This window comes from Diplotaxodon limnothrissa, unplaced genomic scaffold, assembly GCF_057381915.1.
Source record: "Diplotaxodon limnothrissa isolate DT_005_m unplaced genomic scaffold, D_limnothrissa_male_GT1.1 unmapped_scaffold_4, whole genome shotgun sequence".
Lineage (NCBI taxonomy): Eukaryota > Metazoa > Chordata > Actinopteri > Cichliformes > Cichlidae > Diplotaxodon > Diplotaxodon limnothrissa.
The window spans coordinates 400,253-417,500 of NW_028188558.1; the positions used below are offsets into that span (position 1 = coordinate 400,253).

Below are 17,248 nucleotides of genomic sequence, written 5' to 3' on the forward strand. Positions count from 1 at the left end.
GCGGACTGGGGCCTCTGCTAGACGTTCCCAGCACACCCTCACTACGCGTTTAGGTGCACCAGGTCTGTCCAGCGTCCTCCCCCGCCACCTGATCCAACTCACCACCAGGTGGTGATCAGTTGACAGCTCAGCCCCTCTCTTTACCCGAGTGTCCAGAACATATGGTCGCAGGTCTGGTGATACGATTACAAAATCGATCATCGACCTACGGCCTAGAGCGTCCTGGTGCCACGTGCACTTATGGACACTCTTATGTTCGAACAGGGTGTTCATTATGGCCAAACTGTGATTAGCACAGAAGTCCAATAACAAAGCACCGCTCGGGTTCAGATCAGGGAGGCCGTTCCTCCCAATCAAGCCCCTCCAGGTCTCGCTGTCGTTACCCACGTGAGCATTGAAGTCTCCCAGCAGGACAACAGAGTCTCCAGGTGGAGCACCTTCCAGCACCCCCCCCCCCCCCCCTCCAGGGACTCTAGGAACTCTGAACTGCCACTCGGCGCATAAGCGCAGATGACAGTCAGGACCCGTTCCCCGACCCTAAGGCGCAGGGAACAAACCCTCTCGTCCACCGGGAAAATCCCCAACGTACCGGCAGCAAGCCGAGGGGATATTAGAATACCCACCCAGCCCGCCGCCTCTCACCAGGGGCAACTCCAGACTGAGACAGAGTCCAGCCCCTCTCCAGGAGACTGGTTCCAGAGCCCAAGCCATGCGTAGAGGTGAGCCCGACTATATCTAGCCGGTACCTCTCAACCTCACGCACTAACTCAGGCTCCTTCCCCACCAGAGAGGTGACATTCCATGTCCCTATTGCCAGTCTTGGCAGCTGGGGGTCAGTCCACCAGGGCCTCCGCTCCTGGCCGCCACCCGGCACACAATGCACCCGACCCCTATGGCGCCTCCTGCGGGTGGTGGGCCTGCGGGAGGATGGGCCCATGTCTCCTCTTCGGGCTGTGCCCGGCCGGGCCCCATGGACTAAGGCCCGGCCACCAGACGCTCGCCCTCGGGCACCCTCCCCGGGCCTGGCTCCAGGGGGGGGGGCCCTGGTAACCCTATCCCGGGGAGGGTAAACTGTTCTCTCGATATCCTTTTCATAAGGGTCTTCTGAATCGCTCTTTGTCTGGTCCCTCACCCAGGACCAATTTGCCATGGGAGACCCTACCAGGGGGCAAAAGCCCCCAGACAACATAGCCCCTGGGATCCCTGGGACACACAAACCCCTCCACCACGATAAGGTAGCGATTCAAGGAGGAGAACTTGGGCTTCATAATTGAAATTGCCACTCAGGTCCTGTTTCTTGACAGTATTCATATCTAACTGTAAGGCTTCCATAACCAGTGTTCCCACAGAATTACAGTGGGTTCTCTCTGGGTCCTCTACAGTTTCTTCCCACTGTCCACAGACATGCAGTTAGATTACCTGGTGATCTAAACTTTATGCAGGTGTGTGTGTGAGAATGGTTGTCTTTCCCTCTGTGGGCTTAGTGGAAGAGACTGGATGGATCTCTGCTTTGTCTTTGATATATCCTGACAGCAAACATTCTCCATGAAGTCTGCATTTCAGCTCATCTCCTTTATACACACCTTTAACAGGAGGAGTTTTATACAGCTAGTGTTTAAAATCCAGTGTTACTCACAGTTAAATAGCATAACAATTACTGAATTAGTAAGATTTTCTAAAATAATTGTTTTAGTTAATATTGTATGATAGTGTACACAGAATTATTAGCTCAGTAGGTAGAGTGGTCGCCCCATGATCATAAGGTCAGGGGTCGAATCCACCGAACAGCTACCTTGATGGTACCCCTGAGCAAGGTACCATCAAGGTACCAATCGTGTGCACTGGACTGGTAGCACTCATAGTGTCATAGGTTGGTTTTTTTTGTTTTTTTTTAAAGGTTTAACATATAAACAAATTTCATTTGATCACATATATTTTTTGTTTTGTTTTGTTTTTTCCCTTTCTCTCCCAGACTGAGCAGCTGTAACATCTCAGAGGAAGGCTGTGAAAATTTGTTGTCAGTGGTCAGCTCCCAGTCCTGTAGTCTGAGAGAGCTGGACCTGAGTACCAACAGCCTGAAAGCTTCAGCAGTAAAGCTTCTGTCTGCTGCAGTGGAGAGTCCACACGCCAAACTGAATATTCTGAGGTCAGATCAATTTGTATTCTGTTTAGTTCTGTTTGTTTATATGTTTGATGTTTGGTTTTGTTTATATCAACTAACAAAAATAATCAATAATTTAACCAGTAAAGGTAAACTTTATCCAGTTATCCTTGTTCCATAGCATTTTTATTCATTTATAAGTTAAAGTGAACTTATACTAACCTGCTCAGCACAAGACAATAAGCTATTGCACCTTGATTACACTTTAACAACAATCTTTATTCATGTTTTTATCTTCAGACTTAACATCTGTGAACTCTCAGAGGAAAACTGTGAAGCTCTGTCCTCAGTTCTCAGCTCGCAGTCCTCTAGTCTGACAGAGCTGGACCTGAGTATCAGAAAGCTACAGGATTCAGGAGTGAAGCTTCTGTCTGCTGGACTACAACGTTTAAACTGTAAACTGAATACTCTGAGGTCAGATCAGAAAACAGTTTGTTGTTAGAATTATTCAATTATTTAAGTTCATACATATGATGTTGTTTCTTAGTATGTTTATGTTTCCTCTAAAAATAGAAAGTCAAGATTTAATGTTGTGAAATGTATTAACAAACTCAACATGAGTATTTGTTGTATGACTGTCTTTTATTTTTCAGACTGAGTGGCTGTAACCTGTCAGAGAGAAGCTGTGAAGCTCTGTCCTCAGTCCTGAGCTCCCAGTCCTCCAGTCTGAGAGAGCTGGACCTGAGTAACTCTGACCTGCAGGATTCAGGAGTGAAGCTTCTGTCCGCTGGACTAAAGAGTTCACAGTGTGCAGTGGAAACTCTCAGGTCAGGATTCAAACTTTTCCACAGATGATCATTTGAAATGTGACTTATATTATTGTATAAACAGGTAACCTTTATACAGCTGTCAAGTGAACTTTTATTTACATTTGAGTGGATAATTGGACTCTGAATTACTTTCAGAAGTAATTGGCGACTACCGATTGGTTTGCTGTTAGTTTTTTATTCACAGTACTTACTTAATTTTAAAGGCTGATTTCTCAAAATGAGATGTTTATCTTTTCTTCTACAACACGTGGAGCCACCAAATCTTCTTGCTTGATTTATTCATTACAGTTTGATTTAAAGAATATTAGACTCGTAACATAATAAATACATTTATTTCACTTCTTCTTGAGAGAAAGAAAGGGATGACTGGGTGAGCTCCAGTGGTTCATCCCAGCAGAGAGAGCAGCACACTGGGCTGCAAATGATCACAGTAGTAATAGCCATAGTTTGATAAAACAGGCATTCTTACCCTGTAGATAATACAGGGTTCTGGTGCCGATGTGGGGGAGGGGAGTCGCCCGGTACTAACTACATACTGAAGTGTCTTGTGTTCCAAGAACACAACGACCAAGACAGAGAGATCCTACTGGCAACCTTCTGGTTACAAGATGAGCTTCCCAACCCCCAGAACCGCGGTCTTATCCTCCATTTCTGTGTTGATGATAATCACATAATAGGAGAGCAGCTGGGCATCCAGTGGAAGTGTGATGGAAATCAAAATCCTGAATTGGATTCGGTGCGGTTGCGTTACTATTTTTCAACAACCAATCTTATATCAGCTGCATGGAAGTAGCTATAAGTAATCTGGGCGCTACAGCTTTAACCCTTTAAGACTTACCATAGAACCAAGTCCGCCACAGCTTATATTATATTTTTACATGCTGTGGAGCCATTTTTGGGAGCATTTCAAGTTGCTCTACATCAATACAACCATTACAGCCTAAATTTTAATAATATGCATGCATTAAGTGCATAGAAATTACATAAATTGCAAAAAGTGCAATAAACTAAAAAAAAATTGAAAATCGTTTTTGTTTTTTAACATATATTTCTAGTTAGAGAAATTTAAGAGGCTTATCCCTCAAAACTGTAAATACAAAAAAGTTGCACAAAATAGTTTCCCACCACATGAAATTTATTTTGAGTGTCTTCATAGTTTTATTTTTGAAATACACAAATTTCTATACACTGCAGGAAAAACGAAAATAAATATTATAGTGCAAATTTGCAAAAAAGCAGCATATGCATCAAAATAAACTATTTCCAGCAGTGCAATATGAGTCCTAAGCATCCCAGAAACAACACAGAAAGTCAGAAAGTCAAACATAACTTTAAAAAACACTAGTATAGGGTTATGAGGCCATGATGGTAAAAAATACATTTCTGCAAAAATGACATCACTTCCGGTTTTGGGCAGGTCATGGCGGATATGCGATAGTTCACGCTGATGTCAATTCCAAAGTAGGAAGTGTTACAAACAGCTGATCGGATCGGCAAAGCGTGTTTCTGGAATATTATGTTACGCAAAACAGAGTGTGCCCACTCTGACCGGCTTTAAAGGGTTAAGCAGCTGCATGCACTCCCGCGGACAGCGATCACTTTCTGGCAGACGATCACTTTTTGGCACAACACCTGGAGCTAAGGGGGCAAAACAATCGCATGAGTGCTGCTGTTTGGCTGAGGAAGAATAAAGTATTCATGGTAAGCCAATCACATGACCACTTCAAGATTACAAAGCAACAAGGTGACATATACCAGTTTTTAAATTGTGTTGATAGGTCACATAAAACCAGAGTCATAAACAATATATACGCAGCGTTTTTTTTCCTCAATAGTTTCGTCACTTTTACTGTCTAAGGACAGCACAGCAAGCACTCTCTGCTTATGAGCAAAAAAACCCCCAAATCATCCCTTTCCTGTTGGTGGAAAAATGAACCATGTCGACCAATCAAAAAAATGATATAGCAACATGACATTTGGTTGTTTAGGAAGAGGGGGAAGTTTTAGGAGTGACGGTGTGAGATGTGAGAGATTTGTGACGTTTAGCGTATTTGGAGTGTGTGCATAGTATGTTGTGTTGTGTAGTTAGTGTGTAGGGGAAAAAAGAACAAAAAAAGTTAGTGTGTAGTGTAGTGGATAGTTTTATGTTGTCTGTCAGAACAATGAGGCAATTGCTGAATGTTAAGTGCCCTGAGGCGACTGTTGTGATTTGGCACTATATAAATAGAGTTGAATTGAATGGAATTGTTACAGGTGCTGCCACAAAACCAGCAAATGCAGATTACAGTGTAAACGGTGTCTCCAGGTAGAAACAGCAGTGATACACCTGCTGCTGTCAGACCTGCAGGTATCAGGCTGTGATGTTCTCCTTTATGGTGGACAGAAATTATTTTTTTGGAGTGGCACAAATAATTTGTGGCATCTTATTTAATGCAGAACAGCTGATTGTTCTGTAAATAGTTTGAAATAGTTATTTTTAAAAAATCAAGGTAAAAGGTAAATTGTTACAAATAACAAAATGGTTGTTTGCAAACCTTGTGTATAGGATTTTAAGGGTGTTCGTCTTGTAACCGGAAGGTTGCCGGTTCGAGCCCCGGCTCAGACAGTCTCGGTCATTGTGTCTTTGGGCAAGACACTTCACCTAGCGCCTACTGGTGATGGCCAGAGGGGCCGATGGTGCGATATGGCAGCCTCGCTTCTGTCAGTCTGCCCCAGGGCAGCTGTGGCTACAACTGTAGTTGCCTCCACCAGTGTGTGAATGTGAGAGTGAATGAATAGTGGCATTGTAAAGCACTTTAAGGCCCGAAAAGCGCTATATAAATGCAATCCATTATTATTATTATTATTATTATTATTAAAATATTATTAAAATATTAAAATTATTAGATTTCAAGTTAATGATTTATTAAACATGTTTGTGGTTGTAACAGTAAAAAATATAACTTTTTCTACTCATATTGTTTTTTGTCTGATTTTAGGTCAATTGTGTTAATACAGTATGTCAAAATGAAAACATAACTGTAAATTCAGACACGTGAGGTTGTGCTGAAAAGAATGATACCAAACAGGCAAAGTAAATAGTTTTTAAAGGTGGAATATAGAGGTCAAATCAAAAGTAGTTAAAAATGGCCAATTATACCCTGGACCCCAGAGGGTTGAACATTTTTTTTAAAGTAACGCAATAGTTACTTTTCAAGTAATTAATTACTTTTAGTAACTGACTTACAATATTTTAACTCTAAGTAACTACGTAGAGTTAACTATAGTTAGTAGTATAGTTACTAGAGATGGCACGATACCACTTTTTTATGTCCGATACCGATACCGATATGAATCCGATATAGTGTTTTTTAATCAACAAAACTGTTTTTTTAAATATCTTGCTGCATTTTGTATAAGTTCATACTCAAGTTTAAAACAACAACTACACTAAAGCTAATCTGTTATACCTGTATGCAAAAAAAAATATTTCATAGTTCAGCAATACTGATCAATCTAATAAACTTAGACCTACACCATCCTCCCTATTCTGGTATTTTAAAGAGTACTTAGCATAAATATTAAGCAACCTAACTAATAGGGTTCCAACTCCCAGCAACAACAAAAATAAAAAAATAAAAAATAGGGAACCACCCCTCACGCTCCACCTCATGATGCTTAATCGACGTAATCAACCTTAATTTGATGCAGTGTGAAAAAAAATGCACAGAAATCAATTATTTTTCAAGAAATATTAAATAGATTCAACATCTTTCAACAAAATTGCAGACTGCACAGATGGTACCTTCCCAAAGGAAAAAGTACTATAGCTTACTAGGGTATATATATTAGACTTAATAGTCACTATGTACAGTAATGGACTTCTATTCATTTTACATCAAATTAAAACTTTGGGTGTCAGATAATTATTTATTAAAAGCTCGACATTTTAAATGAGAATAAGAAAGAAAAGTATGTCTTTGTGCCCCCTTTTCCCTGTTAATGCCCTATCGGCCCCCCTGGCTAAACTTTGCTAGATCCGCCCCTGCACAGTTACCAGCGTCAGCTACGTAGAAAAAGATCCTGGTGTAGAAAGTAATATTAAATAAATTGTAACAACAGCTTATCAAGCTTAAACGTGCTGCTGTTGTTCAGCCGCTGGTTTCCTCTTTCTGGTGCAAAGTGGGCCAAAAACAAACAAGAGAGACGGACTCGAGACAGAAAAGCCGATCAGCTGATCATTAAGCAGTTTCATGATTGAAGTAGCAGCAAGAAGAGGCAGTCGTTTGTTAAGCTTAACGCAGGAATGCTTTACAAACATTCAGAGATGGACTTACACACTTGCTTTACTTCTCTCGGGATAACTTTGTCGGAGATGAAATGCCGGGTTGCTAGCGAAGCTCCAAATGCTATCCAGACCACCGACAGGTCCCGCATGCCACAGCCACTCTATCACGTGATGCATACTGCTCCGACGTGCTAACGTTCTGAGGTGAGTTACGGCGTGTTGCAAGTTTTGTGAGGTGCTTTCGTGATATTTAATGGATCGGATTACATTTTTTATTTTTCTCCGATATCCGATCCAGTAATTTAGGTCAGTATCGGACCGATACCGATACGTAATATCGGATCGGTCCATCTCTAATAGTTACTAGTTACTTCTTGGTAACTACTAACTATAATTACTTGTTCAAAGTCACTTGCCCAACACTGATCCCAAACCATCTCCACTGGGTTTAGGTCAGGTGACTGTATCCTCACTACAGACCGAATAAATCACCTGAATTTGGAAGTCTGCCTCCGTGTTCTTTAACCGGAGCACACCCACCGTACCTGGCCACTCTAAATCAGCTAAACTCCTGGAGACAACACTTTGTCCATTTTATTTAGACACAGCGGCACCTCTGAAGCAAAGTGTTGTCCATTCTTCAAATTTCTATCCCTGGATAAATGAAAATAGTCAAAATTTCAAGAGATATTCTGTCAAGTTAGAACGTTTATGGAAGGCTTCCAAGCTTGAGGTTCATCGAGTACATCTCAAGGAATCAATATCCTCACTTAACAACATGATAAAAAAGCTGGAACTGAATAGTTTTCAAATCTAATGGCTTCAGAAAAGAACCAAAGTATTGTTTGATACAATTATGAAAATTGTCTCTCCTGATATTCCTCGTGTACCAGTCTATACTAAATCTGATTGTAATGAATCATTGAACGAACGTGGAAAAAACAGTTGCAGAACAACTTAACGACTTTCTGGAGAAAAACAGTGTTCTGGACATTTTCCAGTCTGGTTTCTGTAAACTGTCCTCCACTGAGATGGCTTAACTTAAAGTGTGTGGTGACATTCTGATGGCAGCAGACTCTGGAGAGTGCACTGAGTTGGATGTCTCCTCTGCTTTTGATACTGTTGATCACAGCATCATGATAAATAGGCTGAAGGACTTGTTCAGGATTACTGGTGTTGCTTTAAAATGGTTTGTCGTATCTACTGTATCTGAGAGATCTTTGACTGTCTGTATGAATCATGTGTTGTCTGAAACATCCGTTCTGCCTTCTGGGGTACCTCAAGGATCTGTTTTAGGCCCGATTCTCTTTTTGGTTTATATACGTCCTCTAGGCCACAGGTGACAAACGCCGGGCCTCGAGGGCTGGTGTCCTGCAGTTTTTAGATGTTTCCTTGATCCATCACATCTGATTTAAATGGTTAAATTCCTCCTCAACACGTCCTGAGGTTCTCCAGAGGCCTGGTAATGAATTTGATTCAGGTGTGCTGACCCAGGGTTAGACCTAAAACCTGCAGGACACCGGCCCTCGAGGCCTGGAGTTCCCCACCCCTGCTCTAGGCCAAATTATCAGATATTACAATAATATTTCTTATCATCTCTACGCTGATGACATTCAGACATTAAGTTATACTGTTCTTTCAAAGATTCTCAGTTTTATACATTTTCTTGTTTAAATAATTGTCTTTCAGGAATCAAATAATTGTGAAACTTCAACTTTCTCCAGTTTAATACGGATAAAACAGAAACTTTGATCATTGCTCCTGATCACGTCTTCAGAAATTAGGCAGCAGATCAGTTTTTAGGTCCTTCCATTAAATCGAGTCTCAGAAACTTAGGTGTTATTTTCGACAGTTCAATGTTGCTTGAGAAACTCTCTAAACAACTGTTTCAAAACTGTTTTTATCATCCAAGAAACATTTCTAAACTCAGACTGGTGTCAAAGGCAGAACTTGAGATGATTCTTCATGCTTTTATCTCTACTCACTTGGAGTATTGTAATGGTCTTTTTACTTGTCTCAACAAATCAGCTCTGGAGCTTCACACTGTACAGAATGCTGCGGCGAGACTTTTAACTGGCACAAACAAGAGGTCACACATTACTCCAGTTTTGGCTTCTCTTCATTGGTTGCCACTAAATTTTAGGGTTCATTTTAACATTATACTCATAACTTTTAGAGCTGTACATGGTGAAGCTCCTCAGTGCATCTCTGACCTGTTGAAACCTCATGCTTCATACCGAGCACTTAGGTCTTTAGGTCAGAGGTCACTATTGGTCCCACAGACTCGGTTCAACACACGTGGGGATCGAGCTTTTCAGGCACCGAGGCTGTGGAACTCCCTGCTGTTATCTTTATGCTGTCTAGACTCCACTGACTCTTTGAAAAAGCAGATGAAGACATTTCTATACAAACGAGATTATGTGCTATATAAATATATTCTACTTACTTACTTGAATAATAGTTCATTTATGAATATTTTTTTATTAAAATATTTATTTTCTTTACTTTATCACCCAATTAAATTATAATTCTGTAAATAAGGGTGATAGTGTGGCCTGTGTAGGTTGTCTTCAGGTTCTCTGCTTCCTCCCACAGTCCAAAAACATGCATGCTGGGTTAACTGGAGTGATTGTGAGCATAAATGCATAAGTGTTTACCTGGCTACATCACCGTGGTTACTGATGCTGAACCTATAACCTGGTCTGGATCAGGTTATATTCAGAGTGTGTGTTTTAAAATTGACTGAAGTGCCTCGTTTTCACTGAGCCTTTCATTTACAGAAAGCTTTAAGTGTGATATAGATTCAGTCATATCTGACTAATGTCAGTGAGTGAGGCCGAGCTGTAAAGTCACATTTCTGCTAATTAGCACACCAGCTAACTAGCACACCGGCTATCTAGCAAACCAGCTAAGTAGCAGACCAGCTAACTAGCGAACCGGCTAACTAGCACACTGGCTAACTAGTACACCAGCCGACTAGCGAACCGGCTAACTAGCATACCAGCTAACTAGCACACCAGCTGACTAGCGAACCGGCTAAATAGCACACCGGCTAACTAGCACACCAGCTAACTAGCAGACCAGCTAACTGCAGCCACAGGCTGAAGGACGATTAAATGTAGTGGAGATATCAGGGATTACACTGGTGTGTCCGATTCACTCTTTAGCACTCCAGTCACTCTGGTGTGTCAGCCAGAGCACCACTGAAGGCCCAGCGTGTGGAATAAGGAGCTTAAGGTTTGGTTTGAGGCACTTTATTCTTTCACTGATTGATTCTTGTGGCTGTGATCACGTGTGTGGTTTCTTACAAAAAGGAAGTACACAATACAAATACATGACAAATAAGATGAATAGATAAGATACATATCCAGTTATATGCATACGTCAGTATAGCTAACATAACCATATATAAGGTCAAAGATCACAGTACTATAATGCAGTAATGTTAAACACAAAGGTGTATATCTACATAAATCTATCCTATCAGTGATCAGAGTACTGTAGTATACTTCTACTACTTACACTATACAAACTAAACTGCATTAGTGTGACTTTAAGTTACCATCAGTACAGACGAACTGATGGTAGTTGGACAAAATAAAGGCTTTGCAATTATTGTGAAGGGCTTCCGGTTAAAGTAAGATCAGCTGATTACCTCATAACAAATTGTTTGCTATAGAATGCAGCTCCCAGTCTTCATTAATATCATGTACTATAACTCCCAGGTCTACAGAGAGACCAACAGCTGGTGCACGTTGTAACGCTGTGGCTGTCATAGTCTCTCCTTTTTCTACAGCTCATTTGTTCTTCTTGTGATGGTGTGTCTTGAGGGAGGCTCATACATGCGGTCATTTGTTGATCCTAAGAACGTTCCTCAGACCGACTTCTTCAACAACACTAATCGGCCTGAAGTTTGTAGCTACTCACTTCACTGTGGTGTTTGTTAGCTTGTCTTTCTTTGGTTTTATCCTGACTCCTCCCACAAGCTGATCCTACGTAGTCTGCCCAAGCCTCCCAACTCTGTTTGTTTGGGTGGTTTGTTTGCTGCCATCAACAGCGTGTAATGCATTTAAATGATACTTCAGACTTGAAGTACTCCGACGATAAAAAACTCAACTTTGCTTAAAAATAACTTTAGTTGTATCAACACTGCCCTCTGGAATAATTAGACTTTGGTGACAAACTGATGTGATCTCCATGTTTCCTTTGTTGGACTGTGGGCGAGTGTCAGAACTGAATGTACTGAGTAACATGTGGAGTTTAAATATGTGTCAGTTCCAGTTTTAGAGCTCTAAAGTGCAGCTATCATGTTAGGAATATGTTAGGAATAGACAGGAACACTGAGCACACTGAGGTCAAATCTTTATTTATCCAGTTCATCTGTAGGCTGAGCTCAGTCCATCCATTTAGTGAAATGATGTTTAAAGGTCTCCTTGTTCTGTGAGCGTGCACAGATCCTGAAGCAGAAAGCCTGGGTTACAGAGAAATGATCATCACTGTGATGATGCTCACCATCTCTGACTGGGATTTGAGGTTTTGTCAAAGCAGCAAAGAAAGCCTGGCTATGTTGGACTGGGTGTGGAAGCAGCTCCCAGTTTGAGTTCAGGAGACAGACACCCTCTCTACTTTGACGATAAGCTTCAAACTTTCCTTTTTGATAAAACTTATAGTTAGAGCTGGATCAGGTGACCCTGAACCATCCCTTAGTTATGCTGCTATAGAGATGGATAACAGACGGATTGTTGTTTTGTGTGTCTGCAGTCTGTCAGGCTGTCTGATCACAGAGGAAGGCTGTACTTCTCTGGCCTCAGCTCTGACCTCCAACCCCTCCCATCTGAGAGAGCTGGACCTGAGCTACAATCATCCAGGTCCCTCAGGAATGAAGCTGCTGTCGGCTGGACTGAAGGATCCAGGCTGGAGACTGGACACTCTCAGGTATGGAGAGAATGTCTGATATAGGAGGAAGAGCTGGAATCATTTCCTGTGTCTTTCACTCACTTCCTGTTTGTTTCCTGCAGATGAGACATGAACAATCACACATGCAGGAATATTTTCAGGGACAGACACACTAGTCTAGCTGGATAGTACATGGATATTTATGTAGGGGGTCTTCAAGGAGTCTGTTTGCAGGAACATTAATGATAACTGATAAGTCATGTTGAAAGTTTCATTAAAAGTAGACTTACAGTTAGGTAATATTTGGACAGAGACAACATTTTGTAACTTTAGATACAAGTATCAGCCATGTGTGTGTTTCCCATGCTGTATGTCCACAGTCACAGTGACAGTCAGTGACACTGACAGAAGGATGAAACAAGGCTGTGAATCATTTCAGTCTGTGTGTGTGACAAAGAGGCAGACAGGAGCAGCTAACATTTGGAAATGGAAGCTTACTGGAAACACTACATTCACGGCTGAATTCACAATAGATTTGTTCTCAAGTGCACATTTAGCAGCTAATGCTAATACTGTTTTCCCTTTGCTTTCTACAGCAGCTATTGCTAAGTAGGCCACTTTGCTCCGCTAAGGATTTGTGTGACCATGATGGAGACTCTGATAAGCTAATGCTGTTTATGGGCCCTGTTAGAATCAATATTTCATTCTCATTCTGTTGTTTGAGAACAATATTAACGTTTCACATCATTATAACACAAGAGAAAAGGGTATTGGCATTAGCTACTAGTGCTTATTCACCTCAAATTACCTTTAGCTGCTAATGGCAGCCTACTTAGCATTAACTCCTCACTAATATAATGCTAATTTACATCAAATTAGCATTAACTGCTCATATTGTTATAAGGAAAGAGAAAACGGTATTAGCATTTGCTGCTAATAATTATTCACCCCTAATTAGAATAAGCCGCTAAAAGCAGCCAACTTAGCATTAATTCCTCACTTTGTTGTTACCCAACGGAAAAGAGTATTAGTATTAGCTACTATCATTTTTAATAAGTAAGAGAAAACAGTATTAGCAGTAGCGCATAATGCTAATTCACGTCAACGTAGTATTAGTTAATAATGGCAGCCTACTTAGCATTAACTGCTCACTAATATAATGCTAATTCGCATCAAATTAGCATTAGCTGCTCAAGTTGTTATAAGGAAAAAGAGAAAACGGTATTAGTATTAGCTGCTAATAATTATTCACCCCTAATTAGAGTTAGCCCCTAATGGCAGTCTACTTAGCATTAACTCCTGACATTGTTATAATGCAGGGGAAAAGAGTTACCATTATCGGATAATGCTAATTCTCATCAAATTAGCATTAGTTAATAACGGTAGACTTCATATCATTAGCTGCTGTCATTCTTACAAAGCAAACAGTATGAGCATTAGCTGTTAATCCTTTTTCATCTAAAATTAGAATTAGCCACTAATGGCGTATTGTTAAAAAGTAAGAAAAAACATTGTTAGCATAAGCGGATAATGCTAATTCATCTCAAATTAGTATTAGCTAATAATGGCACCTGCTTAGCATTAGCTGGTCACATTGTTATAAGGCAAGAAAATATGGTATTAGCATTAGCTGCCAATTTCTATTTACCTAAAATTAGCATTAGCCACTAATGGTAGCCTATAGCAAAAACTTCTTAATGCTAAATGAAGTTAATTAATGCTAAGTAGGTTTAACTGAAATTAAAGTAGTGTTAGCATTAGCTGCTGATATTGTTAAAAGGTAAGATAAAACATTGCTAGCAGCAGCGGATAATGCTAACACACATAATAATTAGCATTACCTAATAATGGCAGCCTTCTTAGCATTAGCTGCTCATATTGTTATAATGCAAGGGAAAAGAGTTGGCAAAAACAGTGTTAGCATTAGTGGATAATGCTAATTCACCTAAATTAGCATTAGCTAATAATGGCTACGTACTTAGCATTACCTACTAATATTGATATAAAGCAAGAAAATATGGTATTAGCATTAGCTTCTAATGCTTTCTCATCTAAAATTAGAATTAGCCACTAATGGCATCCTATTTAGCATTAACTCTTCACATCGCAAGGGAAAAATTAGAATTCAATAAAAAAAAAAAGTGTTCACATTAGCTACTTGTATTGTTAAAAAGTAAGAAAAAACATTGTTAGCATAAGGGGATAATGCTAATTCACCTCAAATTAGTATTAGCTAATAACGGCAACCTACATAGCATTAGCTGGTCACATTGTTATAAAGCAAGAAAATATGGTATTAGCATTGTCTGCCAATTCCTATTCACCTAAAATTAGCATTACCTGCTAATGGCAGTCTACTTAGCATTAACTCCTCACTAATGTGATGCTAATTCACATTAAATTAGCTTTAGCATTAGCTGCTAGCATCAGCCTACCTAGCACTAGCTGCTCACATTGTTAAAAGGGAAGAGAATACGATATTAGCATTAGCTGGTAATATTTATTCACCCCTAATTAGAATTAGCCACTAATGGCAGCATACTTAGCGTTAACTCCTCACATCGTTGTAATGCAAATGAGGCTAACTTGCATTAGACTGCTGTTATTAGCTAATGCTATTTAGCAGTAGCTGCTCACATTGTTATAAAGCAAAGGAAAACGATATGAGCATTAGGTTCTAATGCGTATTTGCCTTAAATTAGACGTAGGTGCTAATGGCAGCCTACTTAGCATTAGCAGCTCAGATGTTATAATGCTAGGAAAAAGAGTGTTAGCATTAGCCGTTCACATTGTTATAAAGTTAAGGGAAATAGTGTTAGCATTAGCTACTCACATTTTTTAAAAAAGTAAGTGTTAGCATTAGTGCATAATGCTAATTCATGTCAAATTAGCATTAGTTAATAACGGCAGCCTATTTAGCATTAGCAGATAATGTTGACCTTGGCCCACTGGAAAAGTTCAGAACTAAAGATTTAGGAGTGTTTCTCGATAGCTCTTTCTCATTTGAGAAACAAATGAATTCTGTTATTAAAACCAGCTGTAAGGTTTATATTGTTGATTGTCATTTATGCTTAGAAATATTTACTCATATATGCTTAGAGTTGTATAATCGATTGCATAATGATAGAGGTTTGATCCTGAGTAGTCTGTAAAGACTCTGTGTGCCTTCCAGAGTGCTCTGGCATGCACACACCACTTGGGGCCATGAGAGAGGTCGTACCCTCTCTTACTGATTTATGGTGTAGGACAGGGGTCTCAAACTCAATTTAGCTGGGGGCCGCTGCAGGCAGAGTCTGGGTGAGGCTGGGCCGCATTAGGTTTTCCACAAGAAAGGCATGGTTAAAAAATTCCAATCTTCTCAAATCTCTTTATTTTTATTTTTTAACACAAAATATGAAAAATAAATAAACAAATTAAGAATTAATAAGAAAATAAATCAATCTGTAAAACATAAATAAAATAATAATAAGATATTTTTAGTCAGTGAACTTGTGTGTTTCTTTCAGTCTTCTATATCTGCTGTATTTAGATTGAAATGTCTGTATTAACAGTTCTATAACCTTCTTCTGAACATGAATGGAACACTGTAGAAAATGAACTGTTCTTCTGAACATGGCTTCTCTTGCCTACTCCTTGCTGCTAGAGACCTGGCAGCGTTTCCTCTCGCATAGCCGAGCCAGATTTGGCCTGAGGGAGGAAGCAGTTGCGACCCTCAGTATGTCTTGAAGATGATCATCCGTAAGTCTGGACCTGTACTTGGACTTATTGAAGTTCAAAGTGGAGAAGAGCTTTTGGCACAAGTATGTGCTACCAAAAAGGCACATGGTCCGCTTGAACATTCGGGAAAGCCGAGGGAAACTAGGGCTCAAGTCTCTCAAAAATTGTCCAAGCTTGTCTGCTTTTCCACTCACCTCCCTGAACTTTGCTTTGAGTTCAGAGTTGCACTGCAGCTCAATGAGCTCCATTTGAAGCACAGAAGGGGCATCTTGCACATCAAAGGAGAAGGGGTCCGCAAAAATGTGAAAGGTGGCTCTGTGTGTCTTGAAGTCAGCAAATCTGTGATCAAATTCCTCCTGTAGCCTCAAAATGACATCAACATACTCGTCAGCACTGAATGGTGTGCCTGCATCCACGAGTGCCTTGCATGCTGGGAAATGGCAAAGGTTTGTCTGAGAGAGCTGAGCTTTCCAGAGCGCCAGTTTTGTGGAGAATGCTCTCACGTTGTCATAGGCAGCACTGACAAGTTGCCCCTGGCCTTGTAACGTCTTGTTCAGTACATTAAGCTCATGTGTCATATCAACAAGAAAAGCTGAGTCCATGAGCCATTTGGGATCAGTTAGCACAGGAACACTAACTCCATCCTTCTCCATGAAGGCTTCACTTCTGCTCTCAACTCAAAAAGTCTCTTTAATACATTTCCCCTGCTGAGCCAACGTACCTCAGTGAAGTCGAGCACATCCCCATATTCTGACTCCATTTCCTCTAAAAAAGCTCAGAACCTTCGGTGCTTTAAGCCCCTGGATCTGATTTGGTTGATGCATTTCACAACAATAGACATCACATTGTCAAACTTCAGGCATTTGCTGCAAAGGACCTGCTGATGGATGATGCAGTGCAGAGCAATGGCCTCCTCCACGCCTTCCTCTTCCAGTTTGTTTTGTGCCACCAGTCCATTTTCCCTCCCTGTCATTGATGGCGCTCCATCTGTTGTTATTCCAACAAACCTCTTCCATGGCAAACCAACATTCTCAATGGCATCACACAGCTTGTAAATATCTGCTGAGCGGTGGTCTGGCCATGCATTGGAATTACTGTGAGCAGCTCCTCCATCACTTCAAAACTGTCATCAACACCACGGACATACATTGGGAGCTGGGCAGTGTCGGTGATGTCTGTGGTCTCATCAAGAGCGACTGAGTATACACTGAAACATTTGGCTTTCTCACACAGTTGGTCATAAATGTCACTTGACAGGTCAGAAATGCGATCTGCTGCAGTGTTGGCAGAAAGGCTGATGTTGCTAAACTGACCTTTCTTTCCCGGACAGACTATATTTGCAGCCTGCAATATGCACTTTTAGACAAATGCACCTTCTGTGAATGGTTTCCCTGCTTTAGCAATCATCTCACTAACCACGTGGCTCCGACTGCTGCA

At 40.7% G+C, this 17,248-nt stretch overlaps 1 protein-coding gene across 3 annotated transcripts in view; it reads left to right on the forward strand.

The window, feature by feature from the left end:
• The window catches only part of LOC146606847 (protein NLRC3-like), a 1,106,670-nt gene that overhangs the window by 11,534 nt on the left and 1,077,888 nt on the right, over nucleotides 1-17,248 (forward strand). For 2 of the 3 annotated variants that reach the window (XM_085349200.1, XM_085349204.1), the window contains 4 exons: nucleotides 1,973-2,146; nucleotides 2,402-2,575; nucleotides 2,755-2,928; nucleotides 11,960-12,133. The exons of the other annotated variant lie outside the window; for it this stretch is intronic. In XM_085349200.1, the coding sequence (XP_085205326.1) occupies nucleotides 1,973-2,146; nucleotides 2,402-2,575; nucleotides 2,755-2,928; nucleotides 11,960-12,133 (696 nt within the window). The remainder of the gene's footprint in view (nucleotides 1-1,972; nucleotides 2,147-2,401; nucleotides 2,576-2,754; nucleotides 2,929-11,959; nucleotides 12,134-17,248) is intronic. 3 annotated transcript variants of the gene reach the window in all.